This window comes from Macrosteles quadrilineatus, unplaced genomic scaffold, assembly GCF_028750875.1.
Source record: "Macrosteles quadrilineatus isolate MER2022 unplaced genomic scaffold, UCM_ALF_1.0 Scaffold_8__2_contigs__length_117827958, whole genome shotgun sequence".
In the NCBI taxonomy this organism is placed as follows: domain Eukaryota; kingdom Metazoa; phylum Arthropoda; class Insecta; order Hemiptera; family Cicadellidae; genus Macrosteles; species Macrosteles quadrilineatus.
The window spans coordinates 72,298,600-72,322,652 of NW_026542601.1; the positions used below are offsets into that span (position 1 = coordinate 72,298,600).

General features: G+C 33.8%; 1 protein-coding gene and 1 long non-coding RNA gene across 2 annotated transcripts in view; one reads left to right on the top strand and one right to left on the bottom strand.

Annotated features, from left to right (window-relative positions):
• The window catches only part of LOC128999560 (TATA-binding protein-associated factor 172-like), an 81,319-nt gene that overhangs the window by 28,432 nt on the left and 28,834 nt on the right, over window positions 1–24,053 (bottom strand). The window contains exons 20-22 of the mRNA XM_054426135.1: window positions 19,826–19,957; window positions 18,104–18,226; window positions 16,663–16,773 (exon numbers count right to left, since the gene is read on the bottom strand). Of these exons, the coding sequence (XP_054282110.1) occupies window positions 16,663–16,773; window positions 18,104–18,226; window positions 19,826–19,957 (366 nt within the window). The remainder of the gene's footprint in view (window positions 1–16,662; window positions 16,774–18,103; window positions 18,227–19,825; window positions 19,958–24,053) is intronic.
• LOC128999562 (uncharacterized) lies at window positions 6,626–15,555 on the top strand. Its single transcript, XR_008491304.1, has 3 exons — window positions 6,626–6,784; window positions 7,058–7,170; window positions 15,333–15,555. It is a non-coding gene; the product is annotated as an uncharacterized LOC128999562 (long non-coding RNA).

Here is a 24,053-nt window from a genome sequence, read left to right on the forward strand (position 1 = left end):
CACTTGAACAAGTTTAACAGGTCATAGAGTAAGTATAGTCTATATATTAATAGGCAAGCATGTTTCTTTAAAACCTTTTTTCTCAGCTCTTTTTCATAACAGGGAAAATCTACGCATAATCACATGTTTTATTTACAGCATGGGATGAAAATAGAGAAGCCTGTACCTTTGACTTACAACTAGACATTCCATCCCTGTGTTAAAGTTGTCGCCAGTTTTAATTAAATTTGTCGAAGTTCATGTAGGCCACCAACAGATTGCGCTGATCTAAATGACTAATTTCTCTCGAATACACAATGATTTTTACCAAGTCAAGCTTATGGAATGACTTATTAAGAGCTATAGCAACTAACTGTTATGACCAATCAACTTTGTCAGCAACCAAAACTAAGATAGAAAATATAATTTTAGACACGCATACTGTAACTGGTTCACACAACTACATGTTTTTAATAAAAAATGGCGACAACTGGTCCATGTAGATGGAATGTCTACTTCAGTATCCAATATTCAATGCGGGTACATTACATAATTTTGGTCAAGTTTTCGACCACAGGACGACCACTAGTTTGCATTAATTTATTGGTATCCCTTAAAATTATTATCACAAGAAGCTTTACTTATGCATCATAAGCAGGTGAGATTGCAAAATACAAGATTTTTTTTCCTTTGAAGCTATTGTACTGTAAAGAGTGTTACAGTTCATGAGTTTTTTCTTCATATAAATTCTGAAAAATTTTTGTTTTTATGCTCTTGGAATAAATATTTATTTATTCTTATAAGTTAAATAAATAGCATCACAAACTTTGGCAACTTTAATAAAGTACTACCGGCCTCCCGATGCTTAGCTGTGGCAATTGTCTGCAAAGTGATAACGCAAAAATCTAAGTTAAATACAAAACACATGCATTTTTGGTTGATGTCAGTCACTTTTATTTATCTAAATTCCAACAAACATTGTGCAAAGATCTATATATTTATTTTATTTTCCTGCTATGTGTACTAAGTAATTCACTTGTAATTGACGTAAATTAAACCATTTACTACTACACACTGTAATCAGTAACTGAACACAACTCCTATTGTTCTTTAGTACCGAGAGACAATGCAATTGTTTGGAAATAGGAACATCTATTGGTATCATGACAGTATATGAATGGAAAAAGACTCAGCTAAGGCCTTTGGAAGCTTTTTTCACTAACAAGTAACAAGTAGCGCCCACGGAGTGGGTTCAAGGCTTGACGTGGTTGTTGTTCCTTTAAGGATTTATCACTAACACCAAACTAAATCTACATATATATGATAGTAGATCATACCACACACCATACCTAACAACCTTATGCTGCTAAAATATGCAGAACAATTTCATAAAAAATTATACATAACTTATTTGTCATAACATAACATGATTTTAAATTATACATGAAATTACGATAGTAATTTTTTTGGCACACACCACTAAAATCACGATCCTCCTTTAAAAAGCAATATCCCGAATACAAAAAATAGTTGTTTTTGTAATAAAGTCGTAGACTTTAAAGCATTAAAATGTTTCAAAAATGTTAGTTTTTTAACATGTTGTAGTTCTATAGCCGTTCATTTTAACAACATTATGAAGAGGGCCGTTCTTGTTTAAAAAATATTGCACATTATTTTTACATGATATATTTTTTGCTAATCTGTATATTTTTTTAATATTTCATAAAAACAAAAAAAAATCAATTTTTTAAATGTTTATAATTAATATTGTGTGGTCGACGTGTCAGAATTTACTCATTGTTGAGGAATTGAGACCTTAGTCCAGGATCTGAAGGGGGTTGAGCATGCATGAAAAGGGTGACATAATTTTATTTCTGATTGTTGTTATAGGCACTATAGTGATCACGAAAACGCATGTTGTCGCCCCCCAGCGTGGTCGACATCCCGGGGGGAGGGGGGCAATATGGCGGGGGGCACCGTTTACTAAAACGCCTATAACGCGAGAACTATTCTAGGTAGAACATCGCAATAAACGTCAATTTACTCAAAAAAATATGATCTTTAAAGAGGTTAATGTAGTGAAATTCGTATCTTTGTTGGTTTTTAGTTATTTTAAATTGAAGCTAAAATCTTCAATTTACAAGGTAAAAATGGGGTTTTTCCAATTTTGACCCTAATAGTTTGGTAATTTGCAATTTATTTCTTAAACCACTTTATAGAGCTTAAAAAAATAAATAATTTAGTATAGCAAAGGGCTGTTGTATGCCAAACGGTTATGCAGATAATAAAAAAAAAAAAACTGAAATTCAAAATTCCCATGTTATTCTTATGGAGAATCAAAAAACGGTTGTAGTTTGCTTATATATGGATATATTATAATCAAATTTGGCAATTTTGTTTATTTCATACTAAGCTATCAACATTTCAATAAAAACTCACCTCAATACCTTCCCTGTAGCAGCAAACCTATTTATTTAAATAGGAAATAAAGCTGACAGTTTTCAGGGAAAATTTGAGTATAATATAATATTGAGTCTGCAGGTTTACTGCAGCAGGGGTACTTTTTAAAGCAACCAAAATTGCAAGTAACAAGAGACACTTTTTAAGGATAAACATAGCTTTTATATTTGTAGGTCTATGAATAAAATAACTTTACAATTAAATTTAAACATAAATATGCTGGGACATTTCATTATAGTATTGAGCAGAAGAACCGTAAAGGCAGAGTGCCAACTGTGGAATTGAACTAACACAAATATAAATAGGATACACCATTTCACTGTACAAAACTTAACACAGACTTAACACTTATTTAACTTGGAATGAACTGCACAAACAATTATTTATTTAATTTTTACCACTAAACAACGCAGATAATCCATTGCGTCTGACTCTTCATTTATTTTGTCAATCAGCTGATATGCATTGTTGCATTATTTCCAACACGGTTTAGTGTTATGGAAATTTATTGTGAATAATATCATAGACTAACGAACACAAGTAGACTTCTCATCTCATTGTTAATTCTAAAGCTTTGTTCATATATAGTTCATGTTGGCGACACTGGGCGCTAGTGTACACAAAATTGTATTTCTATTGTTTTACGGTTGATTTTATGATGACTGCTTTTCTTTTTGGTTACATGAAATAGGGACGAGCTGTTGTTTATGGTATATTGATTTATTTCGCTTCATAAGTTTTAAAATAACTGAAATAACAAGAAACAAATTTTATTTAATAAAAACACACCTCTAGCACCGGTTGATCTACAAGGATAACAAATTTACCTTTAAGAAGTATTTTTAATCTACGATAATCAACGTAGTGTTTCGCAACTTAATAAATGTTGCAAATCCAGTCTCCTAAAATTTTAAGCCGGTATTTACTTTTTAAAAGTAAATCATTGGGTTTTGCCATGAAAAGTTTGAAATCAAGGCTCCATGCGTCATTTCAGTACCGGTACCTAATAAAATAACTATGTATTCTTCTACAATACATACTCTTAGAGCTTTTTAAAACGCCATTTTGAGTTTTATTCACAATAAAAATTCAAAGACTAAACCTTTATAGTTAATTAATTAATCAAACAATGCATATCGGCAATGAAGTAGAGAAAACAGGGATACCAAATTATGATCTATGTTTGCCTTAACAGTGACTCTTGGAACTTGTAATTTAGGTTGCTTTAAAAAAAACAGCTTGTAAATTGAAGATTTTAGCTTCAATTTAAAATAACTAAAAAACCAACAAAGATACGAATTTGACTACATTAACATTTTTAATTTTATGAGTAAATTGACGTTTATTGTAATGTTCTACCTAGAATAGTTCTCGAGTTATAGGCGTTTTAGTAAACGGTGCCCCCCGCCATATTGCCCCCCTCCCCACCGGGATGTCGACCACGCTGGGGGGCGACAACATGCGTTTTCGTGATCACTATAGTGCCTATAACAACAATCAGAAATAAAATTGCGTCACCCTTTTCATGCATGCTCAACCCCCATCAGATCCTGGACTACCTGGTGGGCTGTTGGAGATTAGCTGAAAAAGTTAGAATTAATGTAAGAAAATAATTAATTAATTAATTACTGTACCTACCAATTAAAACTTTTAACTATTAATTTTTTAAAAACTGGAAATTTATGGATTTTCTAAGAAATCTATTTTATGGTTGAGATCTTATATAACAGGTAGATTTCAAAGAACTGCTATTTTAAAAGGAGGTTTTCAGTCAAAATCTGAATGGAATGAAATTAGAGTAGGAGTCCCACATGGCTCTATTTTGGGTCATCTTCTTTTCTTTATATAAATGACTTAGATGAAAATATTTTCTCATAATTTAATACTGTATGCAGATGACACAACTGTTGTTGTTAAAACTAAAACAGAGGACGATTTATGGGTGAAAGTAGAAGAAGCATTAATAGATCTTAGAGGGTGGTTTGAAATATACGGACCAAAATTAAATCCAGAAAAAACACAACAGGCAAAATTTAATACGATACAATCCCGAAATTTCACAGATAAAACAAGAACCAAAACTGTCAAAGGTACTAAATTTTTAGGTTTGCATGTTGATTCAAATTTAACCTGGACCAAGTGCATTGAAAACATATTACATAAGCTTGATTCTGCTTGTTTCCAAATGCTTTGTTTGAGAAACATTTTAGATATGTAAACATGTTTAATTATCTATTTTGCCTATTTTTATTCAATACTGCATTATGGGATTGAATTTTGGGGATTCTCATCAGAAATAGAAAAGATTTTAAAGTAAAAAAAATAATTAAGAATTATGACATTTGCTAAACAGAAATATTCATGTAGACCATTTTTAAAAAACTTAATATAATGACTGTACCAAGTTTAATTATTTATAAATCCTTATAAATGGTACAGTCAAATTTTGAAAACTTATGTGCGGAGACTTTTTACCATCCATATAACACCCGTTTCAAAAAGAATTTTCAGTTTCTGAAAATTCCAATTAAAATTAATAGAAAAAACACCAAAATATATGGGAAAGAAATTTTGTAATAAGCTGTAAAAGATTTTCAATATTATGTTTCATAAAATAACGCAAATAATTATTTCTAAGAATCTTTGTATATTGTTAGTATTTTAGGTACTTATTATGATATGTATTATGATTATATTGACAATGTCACCTGATTTTGTAGCTTTTGATATGTAATCTGTGAAACGTTTATGTGACAATAAAGATATATTTATTTATATATTTATTATTTATTACTCCCTAACTTGATTCAACACTGATCAGTGAACATCTTAGTTTGAAAAGTAGTGGTAGGCCTACTTCAACAGCTTTGATTGGCCTTAACAGGTCTATAACTGTACAAAAATATGCCTTGTGTTTGTGTATGAATGCTCACCAACATCTAAGAACTGGCTAACAAATCATGTTAATATATAGGACTACAGTACAGTACACTTCCGATTAAACAATGTTGAGACTGACACTACCTCGGTTACTGAGAATCTCGTATTACACAGACGTCTCTTAGATTTTGAGGTTAGGGGTTACGGTATCCCATTAAGAAGTCAAATACTTTATATAATTTAAAAGTAAAAACAAAATGATCAATGAATGGTATTTTTATGGAAATATTTTTATTTTAATAAGGCAGTGTTATTGAGGAAAACCATAAATCAAACCGCTTAACACTTCTTAAATTGTCTTGGAAAACTTTAAATACAGAAGCATACATATTATTAAATGATGCTAAGTCAACACTTTACAGGATAAAATAAATGAAAACAAAATAAGGGTGATCTATTGATCTCTATAGATTTAAAGTATACAATTAATTTATATTCTTGAGTGTGGCAGATTGCGTGAAAATATAATAAATATATCTATGGTTCTTACCGTCAACGCAATCAGGGGTAGTATTACACTACGGCCGTTTCGGAGATGACTCCATCGTCAGGTGCGTAGTGGTACACTAAACTATAGTCTTGTCACATTTAACACGAACATTCTTCATTTGCATTGCGTCAGGTGTTGAATAAATAATACACATATATATACAGGACGGACACACGAAAACACGAATACACGAAAACATTTAAAGCGCGTGCACGGCTTGAAAACTGACGACCGACCAAAAGGCGATACAAGCCTAAATGCCAGAGCAGAAATGTCATTGCTTTTGTTGGTGTTCTGCTTACCAATGGTTAGCGGCCATCCTAGTAAAACTTACTGTGAGTGGAATTTCATCTTATAGGTTACTGAGGATAATTTGTACGTTAAAATAATACCTATAATCATTATTTAAAGTATTTATTTTAAGAAATCACAAATTACTTGCTATTTTTACTTTACTTTCAACAGAAACTTTCCTAAAAACGTAATTATTGTTTCCCAAATAAAAACATATTTAGTTCTTAAACAACCTCGGATAATCGAGAGTGTACTGTGTTGGAAAAAACAAGAGTGGGAATGCTTCACTATACCACTGTATTGTACATGCTGAGTGCAGGAAATTAGAAACAGCTCAAGTTGATGAGTTATACAAATTCGAAACAGCTCAAGTTGATGAGTTATAAATTGTTATCTATTGGTTGAAAAGCAATAAATTGGGCTAGTCTGCCGATTCAATCTATTTGATACTTGACAGTGCTATTTGCACAAATGAGAAACCAAGAAGATTAGATATGATTGTATCTTTTTATTTGGCAATACCTTAGCAAACTTATTCACCTATGCTATCATTCCTCAATTCCTAAACCAACTTTTATAATTGCTACTATACATTAGTGATTAGCAAAGGTACATTTCCAGGTAATATATAAATGCATTTTAGTATTCCTTTAGCCCTATATCTTATCATCTTACTAATCTTACTAATATTATAAATGTGCACTTTAGCTGTCGCCCTCCCAGCAGCGGCCGGCCATCATGCCGCAGTGAACATGTTAAAACTGCTCAAATTGTTCTTGATCTTATCCAATTAATTACTTAACTGTATGGTTTTTTTCCATTTGTATGGTCTTAGTTTCATTTTATTGAATATCCTACATGGGGAATAAGCTACAGTATTTATATTTGTTTCAGTATGAGTGGAGGCAGAAATAATGGAGGTAGAGGTGGTGGAGGTAGAGGTGGTGGAGGTAGAGGTGGTGGTGACAGAGCAGAAGGGAGCCGTGGTAATATTGTAGTTCCAAGAGGTAAGAGAACTGTATGGGCCTACAGAAACTTTGTTGTTTTTTGGAAAATATTAATAGTCTGTATCGTATGCAATAATTAAATATTTCAAATTTTATCTAAATATCATAACAAGTAAATTACAACAGTTTACTTTCCATAAGAATAACATGGGACTTTTAGATGTGCAGTTTCTTGAAATTTTCCATGTTCCTTTAATTGTACAACACTTTAATATAAAAAAAAATGGTTTTTTAAGCTCTACATGACTTTAATGAAAATTGAGTACTTCCATGTTTTAAGAGTAAAAATCAAAATAAACAATTTGTGAACAATTTTAAAACCTCATAGCATGTTGATGACTTTGACGAGATTGCGATCGTGGACGACAACAATGATGTTACTGCGATACCGGGAGTCGAAGATGACGTCTACATGGCCGCAAGAGATGTTCATGATTTTACCACGATCGCAGATGACGACGAAGACGTTTCCGTGAACGAGGGAGTTCATGATTTTGCTGCGATGATGACATCTACACGACCGTGAATGATGTTCATGATCTTGCTGTGACGGTGACAAACAGTGATGATGTTTCAGTAATTGAGAAAGATATTTTGGATTTTGCAGTGATCCCAGAATACGACAATTATCACGATATTGCTTTGAGTTTGGCTGGCACACCTCTATACAGGGTGATCAACTCAAGGAGGCCACCATTGGGATATCGGAAACGGTAAGAATTAGAGAAAACTTTAAATGGGGGACATTCCTTTACTTTTTGTGGCAGTTAAAAAAATGATTTTATTTTTTCAAAATTCAGCCGCCATTTTCCAAAATGTCGGCCAACTTTGAAATTTCTTATGCAACACCCTGTATTTTATCATGTTTTCGGATAGATCATGCAATTTAAAAACTTTTTTATTCTTGACATTTTTTTTGATAAACCCACTTGTTTAGGAGTTACAGCCTATGGAAAAATGACTTCCGATCAAAAACATCCATTTTACATCATGTAGCTCCCAAAAAAATAGGTTTTTAGCGAAAATGCGAAGTGTAAATAAGTCAAATAAGTCTTAAAATTGCATCCACATTCCATTAAGACCATAAAATACACATTTTTCCACTTTTCAAGTTTACCGCCATTTTGGAAAATGGCCGCCATTTTTAAATAATAGAATTAATATTTAAACAAATTTTATGGACTTTTTGGAATGTGGATGCATTTTTAAGACTTATTTGACTTATTTTCTCTTCGCATTTTCGCTTAAAACCTACTTTTTTTGGAGCTACATGATGTAAAATGTACACCGGAAGTCATTTTTCCATAGGCTGTAACTCCTAAACAAGTGGGTTTATCGAAAAAATGTCAAGAATAAAAAAGTTTTTAAATTGCATGTTCTATCCGAAAACATGATAAAATACAGGGTGTTCCATAAGAAATTTCAAAGTTGGCCGCCATTTTGGAAAATGGCGGCTGAATTTTGAAAAAATAAAATCATATTTTTAACTGCCACAAAAAATAAAGGAATACCCATTTAAAGTTTTCTCTAATTCTTACCGTTTCCGATATCCCAATGGTGGCCTCCTTGAGTTGATCACCCTTATAGTTCAGTACCTTAAATATGGTACCTAGTTATTTGATGTGAAAAAAAGGGTTTACACTTGGAAATTGGCTAGTTAAAATGTTTTATTGCTGCATACATTTCTTTACTTGAAAAACACCCTAGCCTATCTCAAAAATACTTAATAGAAATACATAAAGACCAGGGGTTGTTGTAGTATAACCAATCCATTCAGAAAACTTGGTAAAACTATTTAAAAATGGTATTGGTATTGAGAATAGGATTTTAGGTATCGGTATGAAGAATCGATAAATTTTGGTATCGACACATCACCAATTTCAACAAATATTTTTAATACTTCTGCTACATTATATATTATTTTGATTTGAATGTGTCCGGTGAAGTTTTTAGGGCTATAAGTCACTACTTGCAAAATTTAGTCAAAATCCTGGATTTCAAAGACATATATTACAGAAAGACAGACAGACAAACAGACATAGCTCATATTAGAGTATAATCAAAATTTTAATAAATGAAAAAACACACCTTTTTACCTTCCCTGTGTCAGCAAACCTAAGTAGGACTCATTACAAAAAAAAAGGATTTAAAGGACTGTTCACACCGGCGTAGCCAGACGTATTTATACTTTTTCGAAATACGTAGCTGACATAGCTCTTAATGTAGTTCATAGTGAGTGTTCACACCGGCGTACGTGAGCTACGGAAGCTACGGCGCTGCCGCTATGCCGGCTAGCTACGTGTAGCTCGCATAGCCGGATACGCGCATGCGCACTAGCACACCGGGGGGCTGTCACCGACACCCTCCCTCCACCACATAATTAATTTATAAGTAGTAAATTTTGGACTAAAACACAAAAATTCACTATCACTTAAAAAATCTTTCGCATTAATCTATCACATTAAAATTAGACTACCGGTATAACAAAACAATCTTAAGACAACTTTATATGATCAAAAAAATAATACTTCATCATACGAGTACCTGATGTCCACTAACTTTTTTTTGTTTATGCTTGCAAGTCTTATCAAAAACTATGTCTCTCTTAATATGGTTTATTATGGTTCATACATTGGGCTGACATTTATGAAACATTAATGAATTATTTCTAGACATAGGCCTGCATCTTTCTTACACCATAGACTATTTTATTATGTAATCCTTATGGATAAGCAAAATTATTGAATGTTTTCTGGTAATATTTTTTTATATTGCGCATATAGCGCAAATATAGCGCAAATCTTATAGTCTACTATAAACGGCCTAAAATTAAAGTGAAACATATTTGTCAACATTAACACATTAATCAACAGACTTTTCAGGGTACAAAAAAAAGCTGCAATTCAACCGTGGCAATCTTAACTGAAATTCAAGAAACACTAATTAAAATAAAAAAAAAATTGACAAGTATAAAATAATATAATTTAAAAGAAAGCAACAGCCGGCTCACCGGCTAGGCAGCTGTCAGACGTAGCTGCGGTGTGAACAGTGCACGGGCGACGTATTAATACACCGAATACGTCTGCAGACGTCTAGCTACGCCGGTGTGAACAGGCCTTAAATAGGAAATATGAAAATTTTAATAAGGGAATATTTAGGTAAAAATCTAGTCAGGTAGATGGAAATTCGCTTAGTCTACAGGTTTGCTGCGACAGGGGTATTAAAAAATACAACTATATTGTGTTTTAGTGCATGTCATGGATGGTTGCCAGCAGAAAAGCAATATTAGCTTTAGTAGTAAACAAATTTACTGGAGTGTGTATTCATCATGATCATTTATCAGTTCAATCAGTGATTGCAGCAAAATGTTGAACATCTCTAATGTGCTCTACAATGGTAAGGACATCATCGTTGTCTCTAACGATCGTGGCAAAATTGAGAAAACATCCCTCGCGATTGAGAAAACATCCTAATTGTCTTCCGTGATCACAGCTTAATCTTGAGCATACCCGGCCATTGCGAAGATATTATCATCGTATCCTGCAATCATGGCAAATTGAGATTATCTCCCGTGATCACAAAGACATCATTATCTTCTCCCGTGATTGTGAAGACATTATTATGGTATCCCCTGATTGCAAAGTCATTATTGTCTCCAGTGACCACTGCAAAATTATCCTCAAAAATAGGCAAACTGTTAGATAGTTAAATGTATAAGTAATTAATACAACAGCTGATTTATCTATATATATAATTCTGTAAGACCAAATTTTTACCAGAAAATTGTGAACGTCTGGTAAGTCGCAGAAAAGTGGGAGGGGTCTTAAATTAAAGGTCTTGACCCCAGGGACTCAGGAAAAATAGCAGAATTCCCATAAAATTACCATAAAACGAGATATAACGTAAAATATCCACCATAAGAAATGCAAGGGGACTGATAAACGTCTGCATTATATCAGCTGTTACTTATTTATTTGCAATGTTTACATTTATTCTGAAAGTCAATGTTGGTAAATAATGTTTCAAAATGAATTGTGTTTAATTTTTTTGTTTTCCGTTTTTATAATGAGTGAAGTAACTAGACAGGGTAGGGGAAGACCTGCAAGACGTGGAAGAGTGTCCAGGAATTCAACAGACTTAAGAAATGCAAAAGAGAACGTCATGTAGGGCCTAACTGTGAAAGAAATCCAGAAGCTGTTTTACAACAGGTCTTTAGAAGAACGCTGGAAAGTGAGTTGAGTGTTGTTTCTCACAATTTAGGTCCCCTTAAAGCACTTGCATGCATTGTGGCGCATTTCACTTCGCAGAGGAGGCCACAAATGGACATTTCAATGCATGTTGCCACAATGGAGATGCCACAACCACAAGTAAATGACGAACTAAAAGAACCGTTTTTACATGATTCGATCTTCATAAAAAACATAAGGCAATACAACAGTACAATGGCTTTTGCGTCACTTTGCGCTACACAAAATGAGATTCCGGGAAATGGGCCTTACTGTCTTAAAATTCATAGATATATTTCTGACTTACTTACCTCGAAATGGGGAGTTGCCTTCATAATAATTAATAATAGTTTTAACCTTTACATTTGGTTCTCAATATGGAAACTAAAACAGAATTCGTAAGATTACAAAACAAATCTTCAATTCTAAACTAAAAAAGATGTGCAATGTTTGGCTGTATGATTTCAGCTCTGATTCGTCGTTCTCCGGGCTCAGGCCAAACCGTGTGCACGTTTCCATTTCTTAATATGTTGTGTTATTGATTTAATCATTACGGTATTTTACAATTGTATTTCATTGACACATCAGAAGCAGCTAATATACGACTCCAACGGAAGGGAAACCAAGATATAAAACAAGAAACACTGTTAATTTAAGTTACATAAAATTGATAATTTTAGAAACATATTTAGAATATTTGTCTTTTTATATATGGTTGTTTTATTGTAGTCTAAATTAGGGGCTATGGCCCCTACAGGCCACTAGTTATTATTAAGTTTGTTAGTAAATATTCTGTTTAAGTTGATGTGTTTAAGAAGTCAATAAAATGTTTCTTTTATATTTTAATATCATTTAGTGTAATTCTACATTGGCGACGATGAGTAAACGAACCAAAAGAAGAAATAGTTATTTCAATGAAGAAGATAAGTATGAAACTAAAGAAGACGCATTACAATCAAAGATAGAGAAGTTCAAATGTCAAAGCTATGATGAGTCTAGTAGGTGGGATGATTATGAAGCACCTTTTCTATTGTTATGCAAGGTAAAAGGATTGGGAGAAGATTCTCAGAGAGCAGAGAATGCTCGAAGGGATCTTTTGCTTGCCTATGTGGGTCCTACACCATTAAGAAAAGTTTCAAACTTTCTGCTGCCTTTAAAAGTACATCAGGCTACGTGGGCAGAACTAGTTAATGGTTTCAGGTCAGTATACAAAGCTAGTAAAACTATATTTTCAGCTAGAATGGAATTTGAAAAAAGTATCAGAGAAAATAGTGAAAGCCTTTCAGAATTTGTAATACGTTTGAAATATTTAGCAGATTTTTGTAAGTATGAGAACAAGTTTGTTCAAAGAATAAGAGATAGATTTGCTGGAGGCATAAATTTTCCAGAGTTTGAAGTAGAAATTAGACAACGATGGGGTAAAAGAAAATGGTGACAAGTTAACATCTGAAGATGTTTTTGAACTGGCCACTTCAATGGAAAGAGCTCGTCATGAGATATTCAAGAATAATGATAAAGAGTTGGAAATATCACAAGTAAGAAGAATGATAAGGAGTTTAAAAGAGAAGTGAAATACAATGAAAAGACAAATCATCCATGTAGTAGATGTGGAACAAAGCATGAATTTGGTAAATGTCCAGTCTATCAACAAAAGTGTTTGAATTGTAAAAAAATAGTACATTTTGCAAAGGTATGTCGGCAAAAACGAGTGAATAATTTGCATGAAAAGTCAAAAGATGAAGAATCTGAATCGGACTCACCTGACATGAGGATAAACGATGTTAAAAAGGGAAGAAAACATATTTGTAAAGCACGTATTCATTTAAAGTTAAATAAGGTACAGTAGAACTCCGATTATCCGAATCAATAGGGACCAGACCCCATTCGGATAATCAAAAATTTGGATAATCGGAGTTTTACCGGAATTCCAGGAATTTTAAAGAAAAATCCTCATTTTCGGTACTAAGTGAACTTTTAATTAATGATAATTTAAATCAGAACATTTTTACAGTTTACAATGCTCATAGTACTTCTATACATGTTATTAAGTCAATAGTGTTCCATCAAAGTCCAAAATTGGCTAAATGTGTTTAATAACAATTCTTTGATATTTTGCAAAACTTATTACTGTAGCTTTACATTTTTAAAATTGTTGAAATAAGCGATTCGGATAATTGGAGATTCGGTTAATTGGAGTTCGGATAATTGGAGTTCTACTGTAGCTCCAAACATGGGATTTGACTCTGGAGCTTGGGCCTCAATGATAGGTAAGCCTCTTTGGGAAAAAATTGGTTCACCAAAAATTGATAAGACTAATTCAAAATATGTGGCATATGGAAACAATATTTCAGATATACTTGGTGAATGTTATGTCAGTGTTTCAGTAGGTGATGAGACACGTAGATTAAAAGTAGCAGTAGTTAATGGAAATGAGAAACCGCTGTTTGGTTTACCATGGATATTAGCCTTCAATATGATACAAGACTTGTAAATGAGGATATCATTGAAGAGGTAGATCCTGCTGCTACACCTATTCCCTGGGCTACCCCAACAGTTAATGCAGAGAAGAATGATGGCTCATTAAGAATTTGTGGAGATTTCCGAGTCACTTTGAATCAAAATTTGGTCCCAGAAAATGCAATTATTCCGACATTTGAGGAACTAACAAAGTTGCAGGTGGACAAGAGTTTTCCAAGATAGACCTACGAGATGCATACCTACAAATGGAGGTTGCAGAAGAACAACGAAAGTATTTAGTAATAGCAACGCATAGTGGTTACACTAGCGTCTAGACTGCCAGTGCAACTCCGAGCCCGAGGATCGTGGATCAGATCAGTAGATCACCCCCCACCACCGCACCATGTCGTACGCTTCCGAATCATACCGGCGCATCAGCATAGCTTATCTAACTGTTCGCGGAAAATTGTTATCTGTATCACTGTCGCTGTCAAAACTTATAATTTGTAGATTAAATTTGAATTAAATATAATTAAACTATCATAACCTAACCAAACTAACCAAACTTGCTGATAATGATAAACTCGAATGAAGGTTTACTAATAGAAAAATAGCTCTGTTCTAAAAAAAAAATTATAAATGTCTCAAATTCAATTTTACAATCTTTTAATTATAAAATTAAACTGTCATAACCTAACCAAACCAACCAAACTTGCTGATATGAAAAAAATTGTTGACAAAAAGTTAGTGCTCCCGGTGGGATTCGAACCCGGCACCTTCAAATTATCAGCCCGACACGCTATCCACTACACCACAAAGGCTCATGACTCAGTTCTGTATCGTTGCAGTAATGGTTGACGTCACGCCATCGGCACTGAGCGGTGGTGGGGGGTTTTTCGATCTGATCCACGATCCTACGATCCTAGGAGTTGCACTGGCAGTCTAGATGCTTATTAGTCGTTACTATAGATACAAACGTTAACCTTTTGGAATATCATCTGGCCCAGGTATTTTCCAAAGATATATGGAAAGACTCTTAGCTGGAAAAGTTAAAAATAAAAATGGACTGTACTCATATGATGTACTTTGTGGAGGTGTTATGAAAAGGAAACATGCATACCAGATGAGACAAAGAATGGGAGCTGTTGAATCTGTGTAAAAAGAAAGAGGGGAAAAGTGTTAGATAGTTAAATGTATAAGTAATTAATACATCAGCTGATTTATTATTATTAAGTTTGTTAGTAAATATTCTGTTTAGGTTGATGTGTTTAAGAAGTCAATAAAATGGTTATTTTATATTTTGAATATCATTTAGTGTAATTCTACAATTTCCATCAACTATCACTTACAGTTTTTAAAATATAAAAAAACGGTGAATTGGAAAAACGGAATAGCTTGATGAGACTTTTAAGGCCCATTTATGACTTCTTCTATTAATTTACTTTTAGTTTATGACTAGCGGAGAATGCACTGTTTTAGGTGGAGGAAGAGGAGGTGGTGGAGGAGGTGGTAGAGGAGGAGGAGGAGGAGGAGGTCCAAGAGTGATCATAAGAACAACTGAAATAGTAATATCAAGAAACAAATCAAAATAACATTCAACCTATAAAGCACCAGACCTTTTATTTTCTAATATGCTGTATTTAACAAAGAACTGTAGTATAGCTAAATAGTGTTATTAAAGAACAATGAACTCTTTTGAGAATGATTGGAACCTTTATTTAACCCAACAGTTACGCTGTTAGTTATACCTACTGGATGATAAAAATAACTAACAAACAAAATAAGTTACGAAATGGAACTGGAAATTGTATTAGCATTACTACAATTTATTAAAGTTACCATTGTATTAAGTAATTTTATTATTACTCAGAGGGTTAATAAATAAATACTCCCGCGGTCAAGTGGATAAATAGTTTGCAAAATTTCAACTGCTGACTTCAACGTGGAATATTTAGAAATGTACTCGTAGACATTGTAAGAAAGAAAATTAATCAACACGTTAAGTTTCCTCTCTTCAGTAACTTCTGAGTCAGATATGAAATTTTCAAGTGTCCTGAACCGTTTGAATGCTCTACTTGCAGAAGGATTTTCAGGATTTATATCAAACCTGTCTGGTTTTATAAGCCTTTCCATTTTGATTTTGATTATCTTAATAAATTTCAGTTTATTAAATTTGTTGTGAATGAGAATGACTGAACCTTTTTAGAAAATAAGGCTTTAATAAACTTAAATTCCATAGCTGGAAAGGTAAACAAATCTCTAATACAAACGAAAAGTAAATAAATGCATCAGCTGATTACTAAGAACAGTTATTCATAATAGGCGGCATCTTTCTATGAAGAGGGTATAGAAAAGTTTGTTCCTCACTACGAGAAATGTCTAAACAATGGTGAAAACTATGTAGAAAATAGTTAAAGATATCCTCTTTCTTGTAGTAATACATTCTGTTGAAAAACACAATAATCTATATGATTTTTTCTAAAACGGTACTTTCTTTCTGGACAAGCCTTGTAGTTTGGTCATTTTACTATACTTACAGATGAAAAAGAAATAAAATTCTGTATTTAGCTCATCAAGCGTAGAAACCGAAAGATTTGCAACACCAATCTAATATGATGAATTGCTCGTCTTTTAAAACTGAATTATTTGGTGATTTCTTTTTACCAATTTGGGTTAAACATCTCAACTACCGATATTTGAGGCAGAAAGCCACCAACTAGAATTGGACGGTGAATTGAGGATGTGGATTTTGGATCAGAGACATGGACAAGTACTCCATTCTCATTACTGTGGCAAATAAAGCCCTTACCTCGTCATCCATCGCAAACAGTTCCTCCAACGGTATGTCAGTGGTGGGAGGTCGACCTGGACCTCTGCCTCCCGTCGAGTTGGCTCTCTTGAACACAGCTCTCTCAGCATTCTGAGAACACATATACACTTGTTTCAACTGATATGAGAAACTATGTTTTACCTTAACTGCATAATAAAAATACCCCCGTCGCAGCAAACCTGCATACTAAGCAAATTTCCATTTACCCGGCTTGATTTCTACTAAAATATTCCCTATAAATTTTCAGATTTCCTATTTAAATAACATTAATTTTAGTGAGTAGTTAGGTTTGCTGCTACAGGGAAGATATTGAGGTGTTTTTTTTTTTTTTTTTTTTTTTTTTTGAAATGTTGATAGCTTAGTATGAAATAAACCAAATTGCCAAATTTGATTAAAATATATCCATAAACAAGCAAACTACAACAGTTTATTTATTCTCCATAAGAATAACATGGGAATTTTAAATTTACAATTTTTTAAATTTTCTCCGTAGTCAATGAACATTCAAAAACACTTCAATATACTAAATTATTTGTTTTTTTAAGCTCTTCAAAATGGCGAGAAATTTAGAAATTAAAAGTTTTTAGGGTCAAAAATGGGAAAAATCAATTTTTACCCCATAAACCCCTGTTGCCATAGTCTGATTATGCTGGTTCACGAACTCGTTCGAATAAACATAGGTTTACACGTTTGTACTAAATTTCATCAAAATTGGATCATTTTTGCTCGAGTTATCGCGCTAACGGACACATATATAAATATATATATATATGAATTTGAACGGATGGTGTTTTTGGCCTATGGGGACCTCAAAATGAAAAAGTAAATCGGTCCCGGGTCTAGGTCTTACCATGAGACCTACGGTAATAGCTTATTCCCTATATGGGAAATTCGCTAAAAGAGGATATTAAAACATTTGGGTACACCATCTTTAAGGTAGGTTGATAAAGGTTTTTTTTTAGTCTCTAGCTCAGAACCGTTCTTCACATTACTTCAGGCTATGCCAACAGGCATTATCACATGGTTCAAGCTAATAGTGATTGGCAGGATTTGAACCCGAGCACCTCAGGACCGAAGCTCTGTGCTGTACCACTAGACTAGATTAATTTGTACAGCCATACTCATATTGAATCATGTAAATAATTTTGATGTTAACGTGCTACTATCCCAACTTGCATTCAAGTTTTTTGTAAGCATCAAAGTCACTCAAATCCTGAAGTATTTTAAATAGATAAGGCAACACTCTAGTTTCATCAATATATTCAATTACCTTTAACACAATAACTATTAAGATCTCTGGACTTAAGTAAATATAAGAAATAGTACCTACTACAACAAGTTTCGGCCATAAATTATTATTCCATCAAGAAATATTATCAAGATACTAAGGATGTACCTATCAGTAAAGTGTACTACCAACCTTCTGCTGGTTCTGTAATGTCAGAATCCCATTGAATTTGTCACTGTTGACTGTAGGTGTGTTGGTTCTACTGCTAGAAGAGCTTTCAACTCCACTGTCAGCACCAGTAATACTCTCAGGTTCCTAAAATCGTTAAAACACGTTGAAATATGAACAAAAGAACATTATGTTTTCAAAAGATTAATTATCTAAAATGTAAACCCCCATCTATTCCTGAAGTAAGGACCCATACCTAAATGAACGATGCACTTACTACGCAGAATTAACTATATGTTGTGTACCTCAATAAGTGGGATTTGAGAAGGATTCAGTGTGAATGCTTCGCACGGGTCGGCTAGTTTTATATTATTTTATTTGTATTAAGTAATACAAATTTAAAAAAAGTATAACTAAATGGAAAACAATTTCATGGTTACTAAGTTGGATGGAAATGGTGTTTTTTTCTAGACGGTAGGTAATCAAGATAAATTTTACAAGCCATTCTAAAGCTCTGCAATGGCTATCCAGGCAGTAAATAAAACTTTGTCCACTATCTTGGAATCAGAATGTTTTAAGTTCAGTACGGTACCACTAGCCCAATTTAGTATGTTTTATTCTTACGTTAAAACAGGACAAAAATACGGATTTAAATTGATTGATATATTAATATTTCTATGTGTACATAAAAAAGGAAAGGGAAAGGAATGATGACAGAAAACCAAGTGAAGCAGTGACCCATTGATTTTATAATTGCTGAACCAATGTCCAATGTTCACTACGGTAGGCTTAGTTTGCATGAAACTGATCAAACTGTAGTGAAAATCAATGAAAAACATATTACAATCATATTGTTGAATACAAAAAATAATGACTATAATATAATTGTACAATTACCTCGTCACAGCTCCGTAGTTTCCGTATATATTACGGCCGTTTCAGCATCAAAATGCCATCCTCAGATACATACATCCACCGGATTTGGCGTCGTCAAATTAAATTTATTTATTTATAATTTATAATATATTTATTCAAAAACAGTCAGCTTCCGTACACGTACTCATCATGTGCGCGACAGGCCTGTCTTTTGTTTTTTATGTTTTAAATGTTTGTTATCGTGTTACGTGTGTGTTTCAAGTTTGACGACGCCAAATCCGGTGGATGTATGTATCTGAGGATGGCATTTTGATGCCGAAACGGCCGTAATATATACGGAAACTACGGAACTGTGACGAGGTAATTGTACAATTATATTATAGTCATCAATTCAGCTCAGGGGCTAAACCATGTCTATCGACAAAAAAAATGCCCTCAAATTTCATAGAGTTTTATTTGTACAGTTTAAATAGAGAAGAGAAACCATATTCTGTCAACACACATCATTACTATATGACCCCGAGTGTCAGAAAATATAATACAGTAACTCCACTTTGGGAAAAAATTTATAACAAATTACCAGAACGTATAGAACCCATAGAAACAATCAACAAATTCATAAAAGAAGTGTCTAAATTATTAGACAAGACATATTACAATGTCAACTCTTTTATGAGTGATGTGTTGACTTAATTTTAGTAATTTAATATTAAGAGTCTTTTTAGTCTTAGGTTTGGATTTTAGTACTTCATTACAATTCCACCTGTATGTCAGCTTTGCTGGATTTTATGTTATGTAAGAATTTAATGTTATTTGAAAATAAAGGATTGACTATTGACTGTTGACTATTGACTATTGACCACTACTCACCCCCACCCTAGGTGTAAACTCAGGATCAGATCTGAGAAGGATACAGAGGTTGGTGATTATCTTGGTGTTGGGACATGGCGTTCTGTCAACACACATCTTGACTAGATGGGCCAAATGAGTAGCAGAAAGATTCTGAAACAAAAAAAATTAAATTACTCTACCGGTAAAACAGGAAATAAAATTGTGTTCTCGGAACAGGCTAGGCCTATCCGTAAAACCAGCCACACTCAAATTCCTTCCTCGGAGTGCTCAGAAGAAGCCGATAAAATTTTAATATTACATGTCATTCATTCATCATTAATATTAATTTCTCTATTATTTTGCGTGTTTTCTCCTATAATGTTTTTTAATGCCCCTAATAAAGTGTTATGAGTTATTTAAAATGTTTCTCCTTGTTAAAATGTGTTATTTTATGCAATTTGTTAAATGTTATATAATATCCTATCAGACCACAGAAATATCATCCTTTATTTTATGTTAGAATTATAATGTTTATGCCAATTATCGCAATATCTATCTTGTACTTATCAAAAACCAACAATAATCAAATTTACTTAGAATAATATATCATTGTAAGAAAATTGCAATATAACAAAAATCTTAAATATACAAATATAGTATTTTTTTTTTTTATATTAGTCCAAAGAAAATCAAAATTACTGTGGCAAGTGTTATTTATGTGAATTCACCAGCTGTACCTTTCAACAATGGACATGTGACTATCAGAGCTTCAACCATTGCCTCTCCCCAAATCCTGCCAACTCTTTACAATGCTCAGATACAATGTCATCACTTTATAGGACATTGTGCCTAATTCCAAAGTGTGGTCTAATTTTTAAATTGCTTAGTACCAAAAGTATTAGGGACAAGTGCCTAGAAAAGTACCAAATTTAAACAGAGCCCTAATTTATTTACTGCTTGTGGTATAAAGGTGGAAAGACAGAGACTCCAAATTGGTAACCATCATCCGCTGGGCCGTATTTAGAATCTATGAGGTCTCCCGCGGTCTTGAAAACGTGATCGTCATCTTGCGCGATAGCGGCAAAATCATGAATATCTTCCGCGGCCATGTAGACATCATCATCGTCTTTCACGGTCACGAAATCGTGATCGTCGTCTTACGCGATAGCGGCAAAATCATAAATATCTCCCACGAGGGTGTAGTTATCATCATCATCGCTCATCTCATGCGGTCACGACCAAGAAAAAAAATTTCAGGCTCCAAGTGAGGCCCCCTCTTTGGCTGAGGCCCCTGGCAACTGCCTTGTCCGCCGTTAGGGAAATGCGGCACTGATCATCCATCTTGTTATAACTAACTAATGACAAATTTTCATTGGAAATTTTAAAACAGCATAGCCTAATAGGCCTAATAATAACTTAAGTTCATCAAGATCTACATACTGTACTTCAAATTGAACCGTTAGTCTAAATTTAATCCTCAAATCTTATTTTATTACATTAATTTCAATGAAATCATTTGGCATCTTTCTTTGGACATTGATATATTACAATATCATAATAGACTTAGCCTATTTCAGAGCAACAATTAACTTAAATTATCTAAATGATCTGTATTTGTAAGTTAAAGCCTAATATACGATTCGAACCGGCACGACCACCCCTTCCTGAAATAGGTACCTACATAAATAGATATTTCATTACGTTTCATTTGACTTCAGTTAAAAAAGGTGGCCTTAAAAAAACTTAAAATGAATGATGAACGGTTTGCTGAATATAAGAAAGAATGGTATAAATATTAATAATTCTCTCAATGCACCGTAACAACGTGGTTACAACGAGGTTTTTACCAACAAGTTTGCCGAAATCTTTAAAATTTGAATTCAGGGGATTTTGCAGGTAATCAAGACTTGATCCGGCTAATTCCGGGGTTTACAACCGGATTTTGCGGGTAAAATGAGCAAGTTGTGTTGGCAACGCTGGTCATCACTGCCACTGTCGCCGCACAAACTTGCGGCGGGCCGAAGAGGCAGGGTTAAGGGGCACCAAAGACTAAAGACAGATTATATATGGTAGCCTACATGGAATTGTCTTCGTTCATTCTCATACGCGACTTCGGAGCGTACTCCTAGTTTATATTTATTTATATAGTTATAATTATTAAATTATCACTTATAATTGAAGAAACAAACACATGTATCTAAAGCCTAGAATCTTTTTATCCACTTTTGGAAGCCCCGCCATTTTATAAGTTACAATTGTTAGTCCCATTAGCATTCAACAAGTATATTTGTAATTCTCTTAATAAATCTTATATTATATTGTAACTTACTAAACCTATTTATTCTTTAAAGTAATTCATCTATTATAAGATTAAAATTAAGACTTACCTCATCAGACAAATAAATAAAAAAAGTTAGGAATGATCTTTATTAACCCATTGGCCTACTTCGACGGTCGCTAACCGCCGTGACGCCGCGGTCCCTAGTAATACAATGACGAGTAGCGACCGCGCACCAAGTAGTTGTCCGTTTCAATGCTAGATAGCAGCACTAATCAGGCAAACTGCTTTACCACGGCCTGTTTTTAGTTGAAATGAATTAGTATTTCAGTTTTCGGGTTGGTAGGCCTGTTTTTAGTGCGAGTAAATATTGATTTCTTGGCAACCTGTTGCTCTCAGCTTTCTGCTGTGTTTGTTTACAGAATGGCGGGTCGGGATTGTTTACGTTCGAGTGAAATAGATCGTTTTATTGATGATGATAGTTATTTGTTGAGTGAAATTGATAGTGAAACGAATGAAGATGTCAATGAACGAATGTTTGAAAGTGAGAATGAAAGTGAGAACGATAGTGAGACGGAATCTGACGAAAACGAAGAGGCTGTTGACGAACCTGACGATCTACCGGTGGATTTGGTTCTTGAAACCATTGAAAATGTTGTTCGTGGAGATGGCAATATACCAATGGACTCTATTGAGGAAATTATTGAAAAGGTGGTAAGTGGAGAAATTGGTTTTTTAGAGGAGCCTATGGCGTGGGAAGATGCTCCCAATGAGCCAAAAAATATTGTATTTTACGGTGACAAAGTAGGAGTAAATATTGCACAATCGCAGCTCCTAGATTCAGAGTTAGATGTTTTTTCTGAGTATCTAGGCGATGATTTCTTTGAGCGGATTGCCATAGAGACAAATAATTATGCTGCAAAATGTTTTGCAGATCCAAACCGGAAAAAACTAAAAGATGATTCTAATTGGTTTGACTGTGAGACTGATGAAATAAAGGCATTTTTTTCCTTATTTATTCTAATGAGTGTGGTAAAAAAGCCAACTTTGCAGTCTTATTGGAGCAAAAGGAAAGTAATTGAAACTCAGATATTTTCTGAAATAATGCCGTTTCGAAGATTTCAAATGATCATGCGTTTTATTCATTTTTCAAATGAAGCAACTAGTCGGCCTACTGATAAACTGAAAAAAATCAGACCTGTAATTGACTACATGTCAAACAAGTTTTTACAAAACTACACCCCGGACAGAGATATCTCTGTAGACGAGAGTTTGATGAAATTCAGAGGCAGACTCTCTTACATACAATTCAACAGAAGTAAGAGGGCTAGGTTTGGTATAAAAATTTACAAACTATGTGAGTCATCAACAGGCTATTGCTCTGCCTTTGAAATTTATACGGGCAAAAAGAGTCTTCCCAAGGGTCAACTAGTTAGTGAACAGATAGTTTTGCAACTCACAGAGCCGTTTTTAGATAAAGGCTACATAATGCATATCGATAATTGGTATTCATCACCAAGATTGTTTGTGAACCTGCTTGAACGGAACACATACGCAATTGGTACCGTGAGACCCAATAGAAAGAATATGCCAGGTGATATGAAGGAGCCCTTGGAAAAAGGAGAAGCACAGCGTAGAAGTGCGGAAGGTCTCCTTGTGGTTAGGTGGATGGACCGGAAGGCTGTGAACACGATTAGCTCCAAACATTCTGACATCGACTTTACGTCAACAGGGAAAATGTCAAGGCCTACAAGGGACAAACCTGCTACTACAATCATGAAACCTAAGCAGATTATTGAATACAATCAGGGCATGCTTGCAGTTGACCGTCAGGACCAAGTATTGTCTTACAACCCAGTGATGAGAAGGTATGTGAAGGGTTATGTGAAGATTTGTTTCTACCTTTTTGAGGTTTCTATGTTCAACTCTTTTGTAGTTTACAAAAAGCTATCTGGCAAAAGTAAGCAGCACTTCTCTGAGTACAAAACA